The 23,829-nt window shown below is 38.5% G+C and overlaps 1 protein-coding gene across 5 annotated transcripts in view; it reads right to left on the reverse strand.

Moving 5' to 3' along the window:
- Positions 1-3,082: 3,082 nt before the first annotated feature.
- The window catches only part of ITCH (itchy E3 ubiquitin protein ligase), a 128,976-nt gene continuing 108,229 nt past the window's right edge, over positions 3,083-23,829 (reverse strand). For all 5 annotated transcript variants that reach the window (XM_034787312.1, XM_034787313.1, XM_034787310.1 and 2 more), the window contains 10 exons: positions 23,617-23,688; positions 19,378-19,466; positions 18,014-18,173; positions 17,582-17,715; positions 15,266-15,406; positions 13,428-13,548; positions 12,737-12,841; positions 8,713-8,809; positions 8,186-8,258; positions 3,083-5,724 (listed from right to left, as the gene is read on the reverse strand). In XM_034787312.1, the coding sequence (XP_034643203.1) occupies positions 5,625-5,724; positions 8,186-8,258; positions 8,713-8,809; positions 12,737-12,841; positions 13,428-13,548; positions 15,266-15,406; positions 17,582-17,715; positions 18,014-18,173; positions 19,378-19,466; positions 23,617-23,688 (1,092 nt within the window). In that variant the 3' untranslated portion in view covers positions 3,083-5,624. The remainder of the gene's footprint in view (positions 5,725-8,185; positions 8,259-8,712; positions 8,810-12,736; positions 12,842-13,427; positions 13,549-15,265; positions 15,407-17,581; positions 17,716-18,013; positions 18,174-19,377; positions 19,467-23,616; positions 23,689-23,829) is intronic.

A 23,829-nucleotide genomic window follows, 5' to 3' on the forward strand; every position in this document is an offset into this window, starting at 1 on the left:
CAATGAGCTGGAACGGTGCAGAGATCGGGACCTACTGTGTGAAGGTGATCAGAACTAACTGAACAACTGTAAAATACAAACAGTCTGAAAGAGAAGCTAGGGAAAAGTGGAGAGCTTGCAAAGCAAGACACCACAGTTCCAACGACCGTCACTGGCGGTAAGAAGGAACTGAGGCGGCGCCGGGTCGGCAGGGTCATATATTGAGCACCATGGAGGCACCACTCTAGGGGGCTCCACAGCCGACCCAACGGGTGCTGCTAGAGGAAAAACGTTCCAATGACACTGCATGTGGCATGCACACACCTAATTGGAATCGATATAGCAATCACACGAAGAATCTCATTATCTGATCAGCCCAGAAGTGCAATGCTAAATCATAGCAAAGAATGTAATTACATAACTAATTGAAATTAGACTAATTAGACTGAATCTAATTAAATTAGTTGCCATCTCTAGTGCAGGCTAATGCACCTCATTCCTGGACTGCAACACCCCTCTCCTATTGCAATCTTGCGTGTCTTCATCTTCACTTCTCATCCCATATGTACTTGGTCTGCCACACCCTTGGTATTCTGGTCTTGGGTCACTCCTGAGGAGACTCAATTGTGCCATTTTTATACCAAACCAGGTGGTTATGTGCAAGAAAAACAAAAAAGGGCAACTAGACCCACTAAAACAATTTTTTTTCACTTCATTTTTATAAATAAAGAACTAAGGAGCAGAGGCTTCATCACAGAAAGATCAGCAAAATCTCATGTCATGGCAAATCTTGAAAAAAGATGAGGGCTGCATCTAAGGCCTTGTCTACATTACAAAAGTTACCAAGTTTAAGTAAGATTAGTACTATAAACTCTGCTGTGGTCCCACTGAGAGACTGAGATTCAACCCTGGGGAGATTCTTACACTAAAGCTTTGTTCCTTAGTAGATCTTTTCCCCCTCCTGTCCACACAGGCAAGAAGAAATTATGAACAGTTGGATCACAATCATATTTCACCTTGGTTACTTCTGTAGTGTAGAGCCAAGGTGTACAACAGCTCATTTAATCCTAACCCTCCCTCCCCCAATGCCTTTCCGCTTCCCTCCGAGCAGCCTAGTGACCCAGACCTTGGTTCTTCGGACCACTATTCTCACTATGCTCTAGGCATGGGATCCAGGTGTAGCACTAAACTTTAAATAAAATCCCTAAAAGTCAGGACATTGGTTTCATCACAGCCACATATCCCATCATAAGACCCGCAATAATATAATCACCTTGCTGAGTTTCTCTGAGATTAACAATGGCAGAACTGTTCGTAGAAGTGAACTGCCAACAAACCAACCTTACAGCTTCCATTGCTAAAGGGAACGTGCAATTACAAACGCAAGTTTCATATCAGGAAAGGAAATGATGACAGGAAGACCAGTTCTTGAAGTACTTTTATAAAAGTATTTAACTTTCTGAGATACTTTTACAGTTACCTGAGTATTTGAAATTACAAGTTCAAGGAAAATTCAACAATGGAATTTCAGTACAGTACTTTACAATCCAGTGCTGATGATGCTAGTGCATATACTAGTTCACTAGGGCACATATTCACACACTCTGATTCTGAAAGAAAATGAAAAGCCACCACACACACAAAAACAGGAAGGGGGGCTGGAGATACCAACAGAGTGGAAGATGTTTAGATTACAAATCCAGTGCAGAGTGTTAGGAAAACATGAAGCAAATAAATGCTGAGTTATACCCCGGAGTTATACACCAGTTTGCTTTTTTGCCATATATTAAAAACTGCAATATATGTGGTCACAAATTATTTTTTCTTTTACACAAATCAACTGGATAAATTAATATATATATATTATATATATAAAATGTTATACTTAGGACCCTACCAAATTCACGGCCATGACAAAAACCCATCATGGACTGTGAAATCTTGTCTCCCCAACCCCTCTCTCTCTCCTCCCCCCCGGTGAAATTTGGTCTTTTTATGTGCTTGTGCCTTATACGAAAGGGATTTCACAGGTGAGACCAATGTTTCTCCAATTGGGGGTCCTGACCCAAAAGGGAGTTGCAGGGGGTCACAAGATTATTTTAGGGGGGTTGCTGTATTGCCACCCTTACTTCTGCGCTGCCTTCAGAGCTGGGCGGCTGGAGAGCGGCGGCTGTTGGCCAGGTGCCCAGCTCTGAAGGCAGCGCTCCGCAAGCAGCAGTGCAGAAGTAAGGGTGGCAATACCATACCATGCCACCGTTACTTCTCTGCTGCTGCCTTCAGAGCTGGGTGGCTGGAGCGTGGTGTCTGCTGACTGAGGGCCCAACTCTGCAGGCAGCAGTGCAGAAGCAAGCGTAGCAATACCATACCAGGCCATCCTTACTTCTGCCCTGCTGCTGGCAGCGGCTCTGTCTACACAGACAAGTTCCCAGCCAGCAGCTGCTGCTCTCCAACTGCCCAGGTCTGAAGGCAGCGCCGCCACCAGCAGCAGCACAGAAGTAAGGGTAGCATTACCGCAACCTTCGCTACAATAACCTTGCGACCACCCCACAACTCCTTTTTGGGTCAGCCCCCTACAATTACAACACCGTGAAATTTCAGATTTAAATAGCTGAAATAATGAAATTTACGATTTTAAAAATCCTATAACCGTGAAATTTACCAAAATGGACCATGAATTTGGTAGGGCCCTATTTATACTGCAGCAAATTTAAGTAATGACCCTTTTACGACATATTTCATTAATATGTTAACATTTTCTGAACTACCCAGAAATATTAGACTGTGTTAGCCGTAAGATCAGTGGATCAAAATTGTTATGGGAAAATTAACATTTTCATAAAGCAAAATCCCAAATAGAGTTATGGTAAATCTTATGTAACTGGATCCACTGACATTCTCACATGCATACAGTAGAGACAAAGTGTCAGTTTCCTGCAATTTACAGGCTGCTAAATCAACGTAAGAAAGGCATATACATGTTCATTGATCTCTACCGAAGATCGGAGTCAAAATTCACTCTACCCATCACGCGGTATGCCAAATTGTGTGCTTATGCACATGATGTTTTCCCCAGGTCCCCATAAAGAGCAGAAGAGTGCATTAATTGCTCATATTAATTCCTTTTTATTTCAACATAACATGCTGTAAAAAATTAACAGATTTGTTACCATTTACAATGCTTACAAAGCAAAATGTATTTTAAAAGCAATTTTTAGTTCTGTTTTCAGAAATATTGCTAATTTAACACTTACTATAAACCTATTTTTAAATGTTAACATTTTGGCCAAAATGCAATATTTCATTTTACATATTCATTTTTCAGTGAAGTATTCCCTATTTGCAATATTTTAACATGACTTCTCGTGCTTGGGATATCCAGCCCCCTTTCTCCCTCCCTAATACAGCAGTAAAGACATATTAACATGCCATTTAAATTAAAGGAAGAAATGGAGTAAGTGAGACCCCGGACTGCAAAAATATATACAAGCATTTACCTTTTTCCTGAACTAAACATTTCAACCATAAAAATATTAAACAGCCGCACCCTATAGAACTAGGGCTATGGCTATTTCAATTATAACTATTCTTTATTTTAAAAATATAGGGCAGAAAGCCTTTTGGGTGATATTTATACATTAATATTTCTAGGTCTCTACATGATTCATGAATCATTATGCAGAACACAAAAACTTTTTTCCATAGCTTAATCTTGCATTATCTCACTTAATCTAATCTCTCTCTTGTAAATATGTTAGCTAGCTAGGCTTCATTATAAGAATTATCAACAGAAAATATTTATCAGGCTTTTGTTCCATGAGCCATATGTTGTAAGATATCCATCAGATGTTTTGGGAGTTGGCAGACATTCCTCCAGGTAAGCTAGTCAGTTCACTTCTCATCCACCAGGGAAAAGCTAAAAGTGGATCAATTTCTCTAAAACCAGCAACATGTTTACATGCATTTCTTGGACTATGCATGGCAAAGAAAGTAAAAACATTACAGAGGTCTAAGCCATTCCCCCTTCTTACAAGCACATGCTGAGGAACAACTGGTCCCTTTGCATGATCTGGCACAGAAAAGCCCTCACAATAAATGTTAGGAAACATTTTCTTCCGAGATGGAAGTTCAATTGGACAGTACCCATCTGTCCTCTTCCAGCTCTAATATTAGAAGCCTTCCAAAGGGCACTGTGACAGTGGCAGGTATGCATTAACATGCACTACTGCCATTTCAAGTGTCATCTCTCTTCCCATAGTTAGAAACTCATCCCACTGAAGTTTAACCATCTGGAGGGAGGAATGCCAGGGAGAGAGCTGACCATTTACAGAAAGTGCATTAATTCCAAAAGAGGAAGTATAATGTAAAATACTATTGTATGCTGCTAGAGAATTGTAATACAACAGATTATAACAGGAAGTGAAAGGTGTTATCCGTCCAAATCAGAAAGAAAACACACTACAGAAGTTACTGCTCAGAAGCAACTCAGGGTTGAGTTAGTCTGAACACATTAGTTCTAACCTCTACGGAGTTACTGAATTTAGTGATATAGCAACATTTGGAAGTCTGCAATCCTTGACTAAGCTTTCTAGCACCGACTATTTCTTAGCCAATTATAGTACATCAGTTCTCCACTAAAATTATAAGCAAGGCTGCTTTATAGCCATGTTTTAGAAACCAGTTACATGCTATACCTCTTCCCAACAACTGGATAAAATCTAAGAACTATCTGATTGGGCACTTAATAGCAACATCAAGTCTACTTTCCATTAACTCATTTGACAAGAAACATCAGTTTGCAAATGTATTCAGTGCATTTACTTGCAATCCCAGGTGGTCTCGTCTTTTGCAAAATGAGTGTTGAAGTACCACAGTGTTAATATTGTATCTGACGTTAAGTGTGTGTATTATATGGAAATGGATCAAAATTCTTCTGAGATAGGAGAGGGCGCTCAAACATAGCAACAACCTCAGACAGGTTATCATGCCAGAATTAACAGATTTAAAAAAACAAAAACAAAGCTATACTCTGGACATGTGCAGTAGTTCTACACCCCCTTAGCAATGATCTGAATGAAGATGAAATGTGAAAAAGCTCCAGGAGGGGGAAAAAAAAACCCAAACAGTCAGGCCACACTTGAGTAAGAAACAACAGCACAAGCAATGGATTTGCTCATAGTACCCAGAGGGTAGTTACAAGCCGGCTCTAATAACACTGTTGTAAAGAGGCTTATGAGGATGCTGCAGCATTGCAGCTACCAATGGACTTCCCAGTGCATCAGTAGCAAAAGAAATGCTACTAAAAAGGAAAGACTAGTTTTTAAAAAAAACTGTCATTAAGGAGGACACATTCTAATTAATGAAGAGTGAAACAAAGCAGAGCCGAGAGCTGTATTAAATCTCTAGTTAGGTCAGGTATCATTTGTAGATGAATAAGTTGCTGATTTGATTTCTGGAAGGGTTCTGTAGAAATCCAGAGTTAGTGGGGATAAAGTCTCAGGATAACATCCATTTACTTACACACTAGTAATTGTTTAAATAAATCCTAGTCAAGTTTACTTTACAATGAGATGTGCAACAAGCAGAGGAAGTGAAGAACGTACATCACACAAGTTCATGTTCTTCAGGGTGCAAATTCACACATGTGATTACTCTTGCCCAAATCCTTCTGTTTCTTCAATTGCAAATAATAATTTTTCCTTCAACTGCTCATAACTCTTGTAGGGTGGCAGGTCCAAGCGATTGAAACTGAAAATAAAAATTAAACAACTTCTAAAAAAGAATGAAAAAAAACACAACAAAAACAATCATTTTACTAACAGATGCACCTTGAACATAAATCCAGGGTACTCAACTCCCCAGTATCCAGAGTAGAAATCACACTTATTACACAGCTATTTATTTTATATTTAGATAGAGAAAGAAAAAAATCCAGATAGCCTGGGTCTACACATTTTTAAAAGGTGACCAGTGATTTCAGATGCCTTTATTTTTGGGTGCAAATCTTGACACACTTGAAAGAGACTGGATTTCCAGAAGTCTGGTGCACTTATCCTCTGAAAATCAGATCCCTTTAAAGTGTTAAGCTAGGCACCCAAAATCATTAGTCACTTTTAAAAGTGTATGCATGCCCTGGAAATATTACTCTACTGAAAACTACTTATCCCCCCTCCCGAGAAAAATGAAAATGGCTGAAGGAATGAGTCTACCAAAGAGAGTAAGTTGCATCTTTTCTGTTTTTATTTTTTAAGTCAAAGGGGAATTTTTCTAATACAAAATGCATTGTGATTGATGCAGACCAGATTAATGCTGACTTTTTTGGAAGTAATTTAAAAATTGTATATAAACTTAAGTTAGACAATAGCCATGTATTCTAGTTGTGCACCTGTAGAATTTGCAGTGACAACTACCCCTTGCCATAGTATATTTGTCTGACTTTCAACTTTCATTTAAATACATTTTTGTGAAAATAACCTTGAAAATGTGAATCACGTATAAAAGAGAAGCAGTATTCTCTCCCTCCATTTGCAGACAGCAGCTTTGTGAGGTTTCAATTGACCTTTATCTCAATGATATGTGGATTCTAAAATTGGCATCTATATGTTTCAATGTCCACACTCAACTATTTCACTGCTAACCATTTTAGCAGGAATATAAAGCTAAATCCAATCCCAAACTGCCTACCCATGCCTTCACAGGTGGAGAATTTAATGCCATAACAAACAGATTTATTCACAATATTTTTCAAAAAATGTAATGAAGCTGCCATAGAATTTCCAGTATACTGTACCACAATGCCACAGCATATGGGGACCGTACTGTACATTAAAGACAGGTTCTGGTTGTTGAAAGGTTCAAGTTATTTTGGAGTGAATAAGGGCAGGATTCTAACAATATACAATAATCAACTAAACTTTAAAGTCATGAGAAATTTGAGCTTCTCTTAATGCAGGAAGGAACAAATTTAGTATGTTAAAATGGCAACAGTCAGACTTTGTTGGCATTCAATCATCTTTGCACAAGATTTACCACAGTAGAAAACAATTCCCACAGGGACCCTTGCAGCGTTCGAAACTGGCAATTAATTGAGACATTCCTATGACCAGATGTTTATGTAACCCACACTAACAGCATGAGACTGTCTCCTGATAGTGACTGCACTACACAGACAGAGTTATGGGTCCTTGCCTCAGTGCTAACAGATTTTATCCTTTAACTCAAGCAGTAGAAGCCCACACTTTTAGATCTGGAGGTTTGGGGTTCAATGACTGCAGGTGACTTACCCAAGGATATTCTTACAGAAGACAGCTGGCTGTGAGCGAAGATTAAAGCTTTATTTATAGAAAGTGCAGTTACAAGGGAAGAAATTGCTATATAAGAAACAACTTGAAGTCAGAGTTACAGCTATGCATAATTTCTGACTATCCTGGCTCCATTTTTTGTGTCAATACTTTATTTTTACTGAAACACCCATCTCAGCTGCAGAGCACTAGTCCAATGTATCCCCCTTACCACACTCCAAAAAGCAGTCTCTATCATTTGTGCCTTCCCTGCCATACTCCAAAGCATTAATAAATTTCATGCAATATAAATACTTGGCTCCTAACATGTCCATCAAAATATGCCAAGAACCAAACTATAAACTGGGGCACAACCAGTGACAGAAGAAATGCTATATATCTGGATCTAGCTGTAGAAGAAAAATAACTAGGATTGTGTGATGCTCTTCAGTTTCTTTTACAGGCAGTTCCACTTTTGCAGAGGGCATTGTTTGCTACAGCTGGCCAGAAAAACAAGTGGAGGGCAATAAAAAACGTAAATCAAGTTAAAAAAAAGGTTGATTACCCACTGGAAACAAATATGTGGATCACTAAGGTTTAGAGTAAGACTATAAAATTGTTTTGGTACTACACTAAACTACGATTCAGTTCAAAATGATTATCCATACTTATTTAGGGCCTGACTCCAAAAGGTCCTGGGCATTCTCCACTTTAGCTAAAGCAAATGTAGGATTTGCAGAATACAGGTGATTATGGCTGTAAAGCAGATTCCAGGCCAGAGTTAATTTTTGTTTGTAATCTCTGGACCCCTAGATATTTCTGAGCATCAGAATGTTGCTATATTAACCCTTGCTAAAATATTAAAGTACTCCATCAGTAACCAAGGATTATTAGAAGGACAATAATATTCTAATCTAATGAGTACTCACCAAGTATGACTTCTAGGTAACCAGTTTTCTTTTCCAACTTTTTCAATACAAAACTTTTGGGGTCCATTGCTCCCTGCAATAAAAAACCAAGTATTTTAAAGTGATTCTCATGCCAGTTGCAAATATTGGTAAGTGTGGGATATAGCTCCTTTCCTCAATGCAGTAGATAATATACTACACATCAAATCTGAAGCACCTCAGAGAGACAAGATTATCTTTACTGGCGATAGAAGAATTAAGAAGTGTGCCTCCAATCACTCATCTCCAGCCAGATCAAACCATTTACATGGTGAAATGCACAAATTTAAAAGAAATGGTTTTGAAGGAAGTCTGGGATCACTTGAGATCAGTGTATGTTTTTTTTCCACCCTGTCATGGTTGAAATATAATGGGGAATTATGAGAATAGCTAGTGAAATATATTTGGTTTGATTCATTACAAAAAGAAGCTGTTCATAAATAATCACAAAATACAGTTTTGTCCTTTTCAAAAATGAGCTAATACATTAGAAGGATTATTCTGCATACCCATGAGGTCAGCAAATCCTCCAACTGGTAATCTGCATGTTCCTGTAACAAACTGCAATAGTCGCATTCTCTTCTCATTATCTATTTCTTTCACAAACTGAAAGGGAATGAATATAAAACAGATATGTAGGTGCACCTTCTACACACAATTATTTTCACAAAGAACATCAATGACCATAAATTAACCAATTAGTTATATTATTGTGAAAAGCCTCTGGAGCAGTAATAGTTTGCATTAATAAAGTATCTCTCAGCACCTTACAAAGTTAGGGAAGCATTATCATCCCCATTTCACAAATAAGGCATTGAATAGAGAGGTTAAATTGCTTCCCAAAAGAACATGAGTTAGGTGAAGAGGAACATGAAGTTAAATGTAACATAATATGTAAGTTATTTGGTTTCTTTTTTCAGAATTAAGAACATGTTGGGTTTCTGTCTGCATAAGTGACTATCAGAATTTTCTTTGGAGTGCATCAAGATAGCTCCTAATTATTTTTATTTTAGGAAAGACAGAAAATAAGTTTCTGAAAAATATTCTAAAATACTATCTGTCCAAGAGGATCATTTAATACAACGCTGTTCTAATCTCCACTTTTGAACGTCAGACTCTCAGTATCCAACATTTGACACAGAATCATAGAACTGGAAGGGACCTCGAGAGGTCATCTAGTCCAGGCCCCCGCACTCAAGGCAGAATTAAGTATTGTCTAGACCATCCCTGACAGGTGTTTGTTCAACCTGCTCTTAAAAATCCCCAATGATGGAGATTCCACAACCTCCCTAGGGAATTTATTCCAATGCTTAACCACTCTGACAGTTGGGACGTTTTTGTTAATGTCCAACCTAAACCGCCCTTGCTGCAATTTAGGCCCATTGCTTCTTGTCCTATCCTCAGAGGTTAAGAGCAACAATTTTTCTCCCTCCTCCTTGTAACAACCTTTTATATACTTGAAAACTGTTATATCCCTCTCAGTCCTCTCTTCTCCAGACTAAACAACCCCAATTTTTTAAATCTTCCCTCACAGGTCATGCTTTCTAGATCTTTAATAATTTTTATTGCTCTTCTCTGGACTTTCTCCAATTTGTCCACACCTTTCCTGAAATATGGCGCCCAGAACTGGACACAATACGACAGTTGAGGCCTAATCAGAGTGGAATAGAGCAGAAGAATTACTTCTCGTGTCTTACTTACAATACTCCTGCTAATACATCCCAGAATTATGTTTGCTTTTTTTGCAACAGTGTTACACTATTGACTCATATTTAGCTTGTGATCCACTATGACCCCCAGATCCTTTTCCGCAGTACTCCTTCCTAGGCAGTCATTTCCCATTTTGTATGTGTGCAACTGATTGTTCCTTTCTAAGTGGAGTAGTTTGCATTTGTCCTTACTGAATTTCATCCTATTTACTGCTAACATCTGGGTGGAGGTTGCCTTTCTACTGGTATAACAGGGAACATATCCTTCCTGGGAAATACAGTCCCATTTTGGTGGCAGTATTAATATTAGGGGAGGAGGGAAGAGAGTAGAATGTAATTTTGATAACAGAAAAATTATGCTCAGGTTGGATAACTAAGCTGTACTGCCTATTGCCAACAGCCAAACATCTAGTTCTCCAAGCGTCATGGCAGTCATAAGGGAATTAATGTCTCCAGCACCTGCAGGAGAATATGTATTTCCAGGCTTGCTGTATGCAGGGACTAATAGTAGCATCACTAATGCTGTCTCCATTTCAGATTCACAATTTGTAATAAAGCCCTGGGAAGGCAGAGGGACAGCTGGGCAGGATACTGGAATCCCTTTAGTGCTTTGGAGTTCAGAATTGTCAGTAGTGCCAGTCACTAGCTGCCCCTACAAGGCAGGTTTTAACAGGGTTCCTCAATTTAGGAGGGAACAAGCCTCTCTGATCTTAGGTCCACTCCAGCCGAAGTTGTGGAATGCTTTATCATAAAACTGAAAACCATCAGCATTGCTAGGACAACTACTTCGCACCTTATGGCCATTTCTTTCTTTTAGCAGGTAGCATGTTTTCCTGATCTGTGTACGGCTTTATTAATAAGACATGATAGAAGGGTGGGCTTTGCTGCAAGTTCTTAGAGAGAAAGGCCACTTACTTTCTCGTAACTGTTGTTCTCTGAGTTGCGTTGCATATGTCCATTACACTGTAGGCACCTGCACTGGTGCTGAAGAATTTTCCTTAGCAGTACCCATTGGGCAGCCTTGCCCACTGCTCAGCTCCTCGGAGGGCGGGAAGGGCAGAGAAGCCTCACCCTTCTCCAGTTCCTTTGCACTAGAGCCCAGTGGTACTCTGATGCACTGGGGTGGGAGGGTGGGCCGTGTAACAGACACATGCAACGCATTCGAAAAACAGCAGTTACAAGAAGGTCAGTAACTGTTTACATGGTGACACTCAGAGCATGGGGTTGCACCCCTGCCCATCTTGACAAATAGCCATTAATGGACCTATTCTCCATGAACTTGTCTAATTTGTTTTTGAATGCCATTATAGTTTTAGCCTTCGCAATATCCCCTGGCAATGAGTTCCACAGGTTGACTGTGTTGTGTGAAGAAGTACTTCCTTTTGCTTATTTTAAGCCTGCTGCTTAATAATTTCATTGGGTGACCCCAAGTTCTTGTGTTATGTGAAGGGGAAAACAACACTTCCTTATTCACTTTCTCCACAGCATTCATGATTTTATAGACCTCTATCATATCCCCCCTTAGCTGTCTCTTTTCTAAGCTGAACAGCCAGTCTTTTTAATCTCTCTTCATATGGAAGCTGTTCCATCCCCCTAAACCAGTGGTTCCCAAACCAGGGGTTCGTGAACCTCTGGGGGTTCACAAAATGTTACAGGGGTTTTCGGGGAAAAAATCCCTAATGGCAGCCAGAGCTGTCCCTAGGGACCCCGGGCAGCCCGCGGCCAGCAGCCTGGAGCCCCTGGACTTCCAAGAGCTAAGCAGATCAAAGCAAGCATATCTATCACACAGAGGAGATTTAAACTTCAAGACTCCTTATAAAAAAGGGAGGTGGGTATTTTTTGCTGTTTTTAAAATTAAATAGGCAGCTAGTATTGTTTTTAAAATTATTATGAAGAACAAGTTTAAGCTTTGTTGTAATGTGCGTTGTTTGCCTGGACTGCTCAAGATCTGAATGCTTGTGTAGGAGGAACTCTGAGTTGGCTTCTTAAATACCTTCATGCTGTTTCAAATCTGATACTCCTTGATGAAACATAGGAGCCTTGTCTTATAACAGGCTTATTCAAAGTGATACAAGCTACGAAAGTGAGATCTCGGAAGAGTGTTGCCGTTTTCATAATGTAATAAAAATACTGTAATGATAAATAATAGTTAATACTAAATAGTGGGTAATAAGCATGTCATAAAAACAAATTTTATATTTCCAAGATCACTGCTTTTATAATTTATACTCAGGTAAAGGAGAAAATCCCTGGAAATATTCATTTTTAGGAGGGGGTTCGCGAGACTTGACATTTTAGTGAAAGGGGTTCACAGGTTGTTGAAGTTTGGGAACCACTACCCTAATCAAATTTGTTGCCCTTCTTTATACCTTTTCCAATTCTAATATATCTTTTTTTTTTTTTTTTTGAGATGGGGTGACCAGAACTGCATGTAGTACTTAAGTTGTGGGTGTACCATGGATTTATATGGTGGCATTAGGATATTTACTGTCTTCTTATCCATTCCTTTCCCAATGGTTCCTAACATTCTGTTAGCTTCTTTGATTGCCACTGCACATTGAGCAGTTGTTTTCAGAGAGCTAACCATGACTCCAAGATCTCTTTCTTGAGTGGTAACAGTTAATTTAGACTCCATCATATTGAATGTGTAGTTGGGATTATGTTTTCCAATGTGCATTACTTTGCACAAATACAGTGGCACTGGACCTATTATGGTAGCACAGACTTGTTTTGTGATTTTGGTTTTTGTTCATCATGCTGTAGCATCATCCCATTCCTTCTGTAATTCTTACTTTTAAAAACAAAGGAAAAATCAACCACAAACCTGCCAAAACCACATAATCTGTTTGCTCGTCCTGGTGTAGTGCCGATAGATGGTGTGTCTCTGCCAGTCATTCAAGTCAATCTCTTGCATTCCACATAAAAGCACCTTTTTTGGGGGGGGAATATAGAGGTATAAGCTGATATTTTGTTTCAATGGCTTCTATATGGTGTCAACAAAGGACATCTGTCCTTGCACTTGGAAACACCTACTATGACTGTATATTCACTTTTTATTTTATTTTCAAGTAGCTGCTTGGTTCCACCAATCAATAAGCAGTAATGCTGGTGACCTCACGGACACAGAGCTTTATTCAGACCTGCTATAGGAAAGGGTAATCACTGATTATGAAGAAACCAGATAGAATGGGATAATCTTCCCTAACGAAAAGATGAATAACCGCTTGTTTTTGAACTTCAAATAAAGAGCTCAGTTATGACTACTGAGTGTGAACCATAACACTGCTCTCTTCTGTGTATATAACTTTTCCATATTTTTGTTTTTAAATAAAAAATGCTTCCCAGAGGGAAATGTGTTAACCAAAGAAACTGTTTAGGAAAAATTTTCACCACTAACCAACAGTTTCTTCAACAATCACACAGCTCTGTTTTGCAAATTGAGGGCTGGACTCCCACCGAGTCTTGTTAACTTTAACATCAACTGTGCCTACCTATACCCAAATAAAGTCCCTCACCTCTAGTTCCTTGGCATCAAAGTACTGCAAGTACTGCTGTGGAAGAATTTCATTGAAGCCTTCAAAGAAAGCTTGTGTCTGTTCTTCAACACCTCGGGAGAGTCTCCATTCTGCTACCAGCCTGGAAAAGGAAAAAGATAAGGTAATCTGTCATTTAAACTGTCCCATGCTGCCCAGATCCACATTTCTTTTGTTAGCCTATTTTGTGATGAACTGTGAACTATGTTAAAGAATATTATGGAAAGTTCTGAAGACAAAACTTAATTTGTAACTGAATCTCAATACAGTGTAAACCAGCTTTAAAGTGAAGTTAAAACCTTCTATTTCTGACCATTCCGCTAAGAACTAGCTTACATGATCAAAGAGGAGGCAGTATCTATCCAGTGATTATACTAATGAGTGCACAGCAGTCCCTAGGTATTTGAGAGAAGAGAAAAAAATGTATTTTTGTCCAATATTCTCCCCAGAAATCTCAGTCATTAACCATGAAAAGGTAAAAACTAGGTCAAGTTGAACTGGTGAAGATAATGAGGACTGCTAGCTTACCAAGAAACGACTATGTCCATTTGGAAAGTTCCATATTTGTGTCTGTTAATCATGAAACTTTGCTCTGTGGCAGAAATTCCACTCTCCATAAATAAAAGGGTGAAAAGCAGGCAGGAGACCCGGAGAACCTGAACCCAGGGAGAAGCAGATATTATGCTGAATTCAAGCCTAACCTGTCAGGAGAATTGGAGTCTAGAGGAAAGAAGGCTAATTTCTGGTATCAATCCTAGCAACTCAGGAGACAAAGCAGGATACAGAGAAAGAGACAGAAAATTGGGAGTGCAATAGGAATCCACACTTTATCTGGGCTGCTGGAAGCTAGAAGAGAAGGGTTTTTTTTTTTTTGCAGATTCTATTCAGGGGGTTTTCTATTATTAATACCTTCCAAAATATAAAAGTGTTCCCTATCTAATGTGTTACCCTTTGTGTGACTTAGTATTATTTATTTAGAAATGTTCAATACAGTTTGACACTTTGTCACAGCTCGTTCATGTAATTATACCAAGACCTGCCAACCAACGGTAATCTTAATAGAATAAATCGTTTAGAATTTTAAAAAAGAGATTCAGTTTATTCTGTGCCTCCAATACCCATTATTAGTGTAAGGTGTTCATACTGCAGCAAATATGGAGGAATTGACTTCAATATTAACAAGTTTATTTGGCCCATACATTCCTGCATTCCCTTTGCTAGTATTCAAGATAAGTGTCTTTTTTTTTTTTAAATAAAAGATCCCTCCCACCCAACACAGCTTCAGAATGTTCCTGTAGTGAAGTCAATCTCATATTTATGACACCACAGTGTTTTCCAGGCCTATGACTGTGACATCACAAAATAAGCATTTTGATTGCACTGCACGTGCAGCTAACAGACAACTAGCTGAGAACAGAACTTTTAAACATTTTTTGATAAACAGACAATAAGAAACATTAAAAAACACATGAGATGTAAACCAATGTTTTAAATCTGACAGTAGAAAAGTGGTAGCTAGTATCTCAGTGGACTCTGAAATGGTTTATAATCCGACATTCAGATTTTTGACTATCAGAGCATGTTGGACATTAAGCTTGAACATCTTCAGTACAAGAGTGGCTCTTCAGCTTCTTTTAAAAGTCACTCTTCAGAAAGGACATCCAAAACAGTCACTTGCTGCTAACAGTATCAGTTATTCATTTAAAGTATTTCTGTGGCGCTTTAAATTATGTAACTAGATAAATTCAACTCTTGCTTGAATTAGGGAAAGAAACAGATGGAAGTAAAGGAATAGATAAAAAACCCTCATTTGTTCTTACCTAATATATTCTTCTTTATTTTCTTCTGTGACCAGAATGTTGCTACCATTAGGTTTCAAATCATGGCTCTTTATTTCACCTAGAATTTCTTTATCCACTGAGAAATACATTTCCAAGCCACATTCTTCAATATTGTTTTCTCTGCAAGAAACAAACATCATGTATTGTAAAGAACTGCCAAGAGGTCCTGTGCTAACTAGATGAGGTTTTTATCAAGAGTCTTATTAAGTAAACTTTTTTGGAGTTCATGACTCAAGTTAAGAATCACTTTTGACTACAGGCTTTTCAAAAAAAGCTACGTGTCTTAGGTTACATGTACACTTTTCTACTTGCACAATGTGTACAGGCTGAACAGTAATTTAGTTGGATGACTGCATCAGCAAAACATGCCCTCTCATGATTAAAAGGATCATTTATTGTAATTTCCCTCTTGTAGGTCTTTCAGCAGGGCTTTTCTGCCATTTCCAGCTTGTGCAGAATGTAGTACTTGATGTCTGGAGTTAATGTGATCTTACTGTATCAAAAAAATGCATCCCTGCATTTTCCCCCTCCCCGCTTTAGCTGATGAGGATATACCAATCTGATTTTACAATGGAACTTTTGACTTTAAAGCCCATAAACATGTAAGCTCTAGTTGCTCAAACCCCAATTACTAGCTAAGGTTCCCTTCACTCAGTCTTAAGCTGCTAGGCCACTGGGGCTTTCTGTGGCGAGGTGTGGGACTTACTTCTTTCTGAAATTTATCTCAATCAATTTCTCACTAGTTTTAAATATATCTCAATGTCATAGAATCATAGGAACGTGGGACTGGAAGGAACCTCAAGAGGTCTTCTAGTCCAGTCTCCTGCACTCAAGTAGAACTAAGTATTGTCTTTTTATTATAAAATATTAATTCTAAAAAGTGTTTTTAAGTTTGACCATTTGTAATTATTGTTTCCTACTCTCAGTTTCCATTTCCTTCTTTTTAAAGAGGTTCCTTCCTGTTTTTATTTGTTAAGTTTATAAGGCATTTTAAAACTATGTTCTTAATATTATTTTATTATAAAATAAAGCATCTTGAGTGCTCCAGCAATGCAGGTGCTTTACAAATAAGAACTACACTTCTATAGGTTTTGCTACTGATCACATCCACAGGGCCCATTTTTCTCTTATATTTGTATTATTATGGATCAGCTCCTTGTTAATCATCAGAGTTGAATCTAGCTTTCCATTTTAAGCATTATTTTCAAATCTTCCTCTACTTTCCCCAGAAAGTAATTAATCTTACTGAAATTTTTAATATTACGCCTCAATCAAGAGTAGTTTTTTCTGGAAGTCTGCTTAAAATTTTTTTTTTTGTAAAGTTACGATGTTTTCAAAATACACCAAGTTTTATAACTTGTTTTTACTCAAACTTTCCGAAGTGACTTGGGCCGTCAAACTCCAAATTGTTTTGTCTCCCTTGCAGGGGAGAAGGGCCCTTCAAGGTAGGGGAAAGCTATGAGGTAACGGTACACAGAGCATGGACAGGATATTGAGGGGGCAGAGATGGGAGAGAAAAGAGTTGAAAGGTCTTGGGGTCAAGGGAGGGGGTGCAGGGAAGCACAGGAGTCAAGGATAGGAAAAGGCAGAGATTTTAATCAAGTTAAACTTTGAAGTGCTTTAATTGCTTTAGAAATACTTTTTTTTTATTTACACACTATGGAGTATATTTTTTTGCAAATTTTAAGAGACAAGTAGAATTTGGATGGGGTGATTGATGAAGGATTAGAGGGAAGTGAGGAATAAGTTGAGATCCACTAGCTGTTCATTTCAGACATCCTAATACTTGGTGTATTTTTGGTTTTGTTTTTTCATAAAAAGGAAAGAATTTTTTTGAAAAGAAAGTAATACTGGGTTTGGGTATTAGCTGACTCCACTGAGACACCTTTTACATTAACTTACACTAAAGAAGCTTTTTTTATATTGAATCTACCGTTAGGGACATAATATTTGATTATCTATTCAGACATTCTATTTCCAACAATGTGTAAGACTGCTTATATTCAGTTAGATGAATTCAAAGGGAAAACAAACAAACAAACAGAATGCTAGTTTGTGTAATATTCAGTGAATTATGGAGGACAGTTAACCTTAGCATTACCAAACTACTGAACAAGTATGTTGGAATTATAGTAAAATGCAAGTTCAGTGCTGGTCTGCAACGTATACAGTTCTGTTATTCAATATCTGTCTGCAAAACATTTCAAATCTATATCTAAATTACACAAATAAAATGAAACATCAAAAACATCTGGACTTTTATTTCAAGAATGAATGAAAACGTTAGAAACTCACTTTACCCAGATGAGAGAGTTGTAAAACTCTGGATCAACAGATTCTAAATCCTTGAGTCCTGTTGGCTTGTTTAGGATACGCTTATAGAATGGCAGAGAGAAACCTGTATCTATGAATCTCACATGGAACAAAGCCTAAAAAACATGAAAACGGACAAGGAATGATCCAAAGGATGCTTGGTTATCTAATATTCCAATATAACGTATCAAATAAACCCTGGAGCCCAAAGGTGTTGTAAGATGTTCTGTAATACCATCACTACTATTGGCACACCTCAAAACGTGATCTGAATGCATTAGCTATTACAGCCAGCCATCTGGCAACAAAGCACTAAATAGTTCATCTCTTGATTTGAAACAACTGCTATGTTTTAAACTAGACATTTAAAGATAAACACACTATGGTGGATGTGCACGGATTATTTGAACTTACCATAGCAATGAATCTGCCAATAAAACGGAAATATTTCAGGTGGTCTGGATTAATATAAGAAGCCGGGTTTATCTGTAAGCAGTAGTTATCCTTCCCTACATATTCAAATAGGCAATACATTGGGTTCAACACTTCATGTGACAACAGAAAGAACCATTCCCTGAAACCACACAAAAAACAAAAATATCATGAACACTTCAAAAGAAAACGGGATGACATTAGAAAGTATTCTTGCTACTACATATGCTAAAAATTATTTTAGGGACTGGCTGGTGCTCAACTGTTAAAACTGGCCTATCTAGAAAATTATTAAGCTACCTACTGCTAGCACACAGTAGGTGTCAGTATGCTACATGGTTAACTGATGCAGCTCAAAAAAGTAGAATGTCCAGAGTTGGCTTGTTCTCAAATGAGGTCATCACTGACTTAAGCTTCAGATGTAGTTTATTGTATCCATTAACATATGCCTGGGTGTCTAAGTTCAGCGAGCATTTCTCGTTTAGAAAGTTAATTTATTTTCTCTGTGATGGGTATTTACAAGTGCTGCTTCTCTAAGAGAAGCAGGAAATCTGGTAGAGATCAATTCTGACAGGTTCATATTTTAAAAAAAATTATTACCACCACCCTTTGTGGAAGAGGTATCCATATTATACTACAACTTGTTTCCAATTCTTTGCTGGGATTGTTAGTTCAAGAATTCACTTTTTAACCTTAAGACTAAATACAAATTAGAATTTCCTGGTAGCAAGCATGTGTGTTTTATTTGCAAAATTAAAATTCAAGTATAATCTCCAGGTTAAAGAGTGAATCGCATGAAATATACTACTGTCTTTCTCCTCACAATATTGTCATCTTGCATTTTACATCACACTGACAATACTAAATAAGGTTAATTCGTAATGCTGATTATGAAAAAAACAAAGTATAGCAAAAATAGATCTGCAAGTAGTATGTACATATTCATTTTAAGTACTATAAAAAGACTTGCACATGGAACAAACTTTGAGAATACTTATAAAATGCTTTCTTATTCATTATTTCAATAAATCTCTAATCTGCTGTTCATGGTTTTGTCTTATGAGTTATTGTGCAGAGTTGCATAAATGCTTGCTCTAAACTTTATTGAGGCACTTTAAACTTAATATATATTCAAACAGGAAGACACATCCTCCTCCATAGTTTTGACAATGCATTTTAGAGCTGCAGAGGTGATGATATGTAGAGAGAGAGGAAAAAACTCTCATTGGCATTTTAAAAATACAGCAAACAAAGTATCTCCTTGTGAGAAACTTCCACACCAGATATTCATAGAACGAGGTGTTCAGATTGATTTGTTATGTGAAACACACATTTCTTTAGTTTACCTTGCAACACCTCCATAATCTAAACCTTCTTCTCCAGGAAAAATGACCCACAAGCGTCTTCGCAGATCCTGAGGGCTGAAGCTCATTATCTTATTGAAAGGAAAAATATGGTTATGAAGAATAAAAGCAGCTGGTCTCAGAATATTACTATTTGCTATTCAATAGTGTGGAAATCATATTTTCACTGACCATGAAGTGAATTAGGTGCAGTGCATAAAGCAACATTTCAGGAAATGTTTGAGGACTTGGCAGAAATATATTTCTATCTAGCAGATTAGAAGATGAAAGGGGTAAAAGTAAGTGAGACAGAAAGGAATATAAGAATTGTTAGTGGAATGTATTAGTCTCTCAAGTATAGTCTTTCAACTATAAAAAGGATGACAATCTGGACCCCAAATCAGTAGCTAATCCAAAAAGAAAAAACAGGGCTACTGAGCACCACCAATATGTCTCACTAAGTGGTAAGCTAGCCAGGAAGAATAGGACAGAAGTCTCTAACAGACATGTTAAACAACTAAAAAAGCCACAAAATAAATTCTTTAAAATGTGTTTACAAATTCACATTTTCCATTCCACAGTTTCCTCCCACAAGTAGATGTATTATAATTTTCAAGATAAAATTAATCTTTGCATACAGGCCATATTTCTTTCTGGTACCAAGAAGAAACTTGGATGCTAAAAAGCAATTTCCTTAGTGCTATTTTTGGCATAATACCAAATTTGTGACTGTGCTGATTTGGTCAGACAGCAGACATTCACAACAATCCAGTTGATGTGGTGATTTCATATAAATCTTTGTCCACGGACAACCAGTGTTTGCTCTCCCATGAGACCTTGAATTTGGAATGGAAGTCACATTTTAAAAGCTTTCCTAGCTGTCGGCAGTTGTGATGTTAAATTCTACACTTCCATGAAATTCAACTGTTATTAATGAAAATCCTTGGTGCTGCTGAAAGACTGCAGGGCAGGACGCTGTACTGGTAGTGAGAAGCTCCTATTTGGAATCCGGGGGATTTTCTGTGTGCCAGGTGAGTCAAAATGTGAAAATAGGCATCTCGCAGACCAAGAGCCACAAACCAGCCTTGGAGATGTAAGGAGGGAATTAGGGTGGCCAGAGTCACCATCCTGAATTTGAAGTGATGGTTGAACTTGTTGAGATCTCTCAAATCTAGTAGCATGTCCCAATCTCCCTTGTTCTTTGGGGTTAAAAAGTAATGGAAGTAAAACCTCTTCCTTCTGAATTCCACAAGCACCTCTTCAACCGTTCTGAAATTTAGAAAGGAGTCCACTTCTTGTTTTAATAATGTCTTGTGAGAGGGATCCTTGAAGATGGATGGGGAAAGAGGATGAGGGTAGTGACTGAAACTGAATAGAATACTCCTTTGCTTATAATTTCTAAGACCTACTGGTCTGAGGTAATCAGAGTGCAGGCTTCCCAAAATAAAATGGTAGTTGCCAAATGGGGGAAAAAGAGATCTTGGAATGGTTCTGACTAGATCTTAACAATGGGGTCCAACTTACTGCTGTCAAGTATACATGGGGCATACAGTAGAGAAGGAAGAGGCAGAAGGGCCCCTGCATTGGATCGCCTGCTTCCTATTTGGTGGCTTCAGTGTCCTCTCTGGATTGTAGTAATAAGCAGAGGGCCTCTGTCTCGTGAAGCTTTGGGATCTGGCCTGTTTCCTGCTACTAGACACTGGCATGTAGTCCCAAGAAGAAGAGAGTGGCTCTTGAATCCTTCAAAGAATGCAAGGCTTCATCAGTATGGGCATTAAATAGGTCACAAACCCTCAAATGGGAGGTCCTCAATCGTTGTTTGGACCTTGTTTGGTATTCCAGAAGAATGGAGTCATGAAGCCTTGTGCATTCTGATGGAAGTAGCCACTGAACATGCTGCCGTATCATAAGCACGTAACGGCCTCAGCAATGTTCGGGCTGACTTTCAAACAAAATGGATTTCAGACCCTCTCTACATTCTTGGGAGAGCTGTCCTATAAAATTGTGATACCTTGCCCCAACTGATGTAGTCATCGACAGAAGTGCCTGATAGTCTGAAATACACATCTGCAGACTTGCAGAGGAAAAGATCTTCCTTCCAAACAAAGCAAGTTTCTTTGTGTTATTTTTGGAGGCCCTTAGTTTTTGGGCCCTCTTTGCACCACCACCGCTACCAGGGATCCCGGAACTGGGTGGGTGTAGAAATATTCAGCCCCTTGGGAGAGGATCTCACAATATCTATCTGCTCTCTAAGACATGGATACCACAGATTCTGTGGTCTGCCACAGTTGGCTTTTTTTTTTTTTTTTTTTTTGCCAATTCCAATATCCCTTCATTAACAGGCATAGCAAGTCTATCAGGTATGGAGGAGTGCAGAATGTCCATTAATTTTTGGGATTTGCTTGAACTACCTCCACAGGAATCTCCAAGATCTCTATCATATGACAAAGGTCCTGGAAAAATCTTAAAATCATCAGGCTTGCTAGGAACAGAAGAGACTACTGCCTTGTCTGGTAAGGAAGAGGATGCGGCTACTGGAATCAATTGCCCTTCCGTATCCCGCAGGTATTCTTTCTTGCTATTATGATTTTGCCAGTGCAGGGCATGGGACTGTACAAACTGGTCCTCTTGAGCAGACCTACATCATCCTGTAGGAGAAGGAAATTGCATACCCCTAGGAGCCCAATAAAAGAAAGACTATATATTGCAGAGGTAATGGGCTGGGGGTGATAGGGTTGGATAACATGGTCAATATTCCCCAGGAGACCCCTGAGGTCTATGTTTGTAATGGAGAGTCCTGGATTCCCTCTCAGACCCGTATGGCTCATAAGAGTGACTGTGAGGTGAATGGATGGGGAATAACTCCTTGCTATGTTCAGAAGGACAGGAAGTTTTTCCTCCAAAAGAGGAGATACCCTGTCTGGAGTCCTAGGGTAAGTAGTAGTTTCGAGTAGTACTGTAGATACCTGGTACTTGCTGAGACTGGTCTTGCTGAGGCATCAGAGAGACTCAGTTTGGACCGTGAATTGCAGCATGAGGTGAAACAGAAGCTTGGTGAAATTTTGGTACCTTCTAAAAGGAGGCAAAGAGATGGTGACCTAGGTCTGCATTCACTGCACTCCTTCCCCTTTCTGATGACTGGATGGAAGAGGTCTTAGCAGCTAAAGGGTTCGATCTCTTCAGCGAAGAGTGAGCCAGGGAGCTTGGAGCTGAGCTACAGCTAACAGGAGCACTAAATGAAGAAGACTCTTAGAAGCTGAGAAGAAAGGGCCCACCAAGTCTTGAGAAGGCATTCACTGAGCACTCTAGAAGAAAAAGTTTGAGATGGACCTCCTGCTTTCTGTGGTCTCTTGGAGAAGGAGTGACAGATCGAGCATTTATTGGGGATGGGCCCCTCTCCAAGGCAAAAAACAGCAGATTTTGAATGCTGGAGACTGTGTTTCATTCATAGCAGCTAGACCCTGGTACCAGGTACTGTCCCTCAACCTAACAGAAAAAAAATTTGCCTTTTTTTTTTTTTAAATGGCTTTGGACATTATAACAAAGAAAACTGTACTAACTGATAACTACCCAAGAGAAAAATAAAATACAGTGCATCAAGAAGGAGATATTGTAGTAGTTCTGTCTCATTACTACAGGTAGAAAGAAGGAATTGAGGGTGGTTGGGCCCTCTCTACCCTTTATGCCATCAAGTGATTTTTCCGGGAGAGGGGGAAGGAAGGCTGTCTAAGGTGCAGGTGTGGCCCCCACAGACACTGTTGGCCAAAAGAATATGCATGCACGCCAGAAGTGGAATCCATGTGCACTATCATTCGAAGGAGGATTTATTTTTCTTAAAAGCCTTTTAAATATTCTTTAAAAGGATTTATTTCCAACTGAAGACTGTGGTTTTCTGCATAGCAAACCTGAATAATTAATACACCAGTTAATGATACATGTGTGCTTGTGAGAGTAGCAGAAGAGAGGCAAAACAATTATGATGTAATCTTTTTGACACACACACAAGCACCAAACAGAGATGATAGCTGTATGCTAAGTTTTTAACATTGCCTTGTGTATCCAATTATGAATCTGCTCCAGGAATAGCATAACGAGTGCTTTTTTTAAATCATCACTTTAACCATCATTAATGAGATATCAAAAGATTAAGGGTGATGTTATCGTTCAGCTACAAAGTTCAAAACATTTGCCCTGTACCACTTTGTACACAAAGTAAGCAAGCATGTGTTAACAATACAATACCTGCTGAAATGAGTCCTCAAACAATGTCTTTCTGGACACTGTAATCTTTATGTGTTGTGGCATAGCCAGTTGCTGAAATGCAAAATGTTTCAAAAGTGAAATATATACAGCTTTTAAATAAGTGTTTTGAATAAACATTCAAACAAAATTAACATAAATTAGAAAAGGGACTGGAGAATCTGTCTGGCCTGTATGAAACAGAAAAACAAAATC

This window comes from Trachemys scripta, chromosome 12, assembly GCF_013100865.1.
Source record: "Trachemys scripta elegans isolate TJP31775 chromosome 12, CAS_Tse_1.0, whole genome shotgun sequence".
NCBI classification, from domain to species: Eukaryota; Metazoa; Chordata; order Testudines; family Emydidae; genus Trachemys; species Trachemys scripta.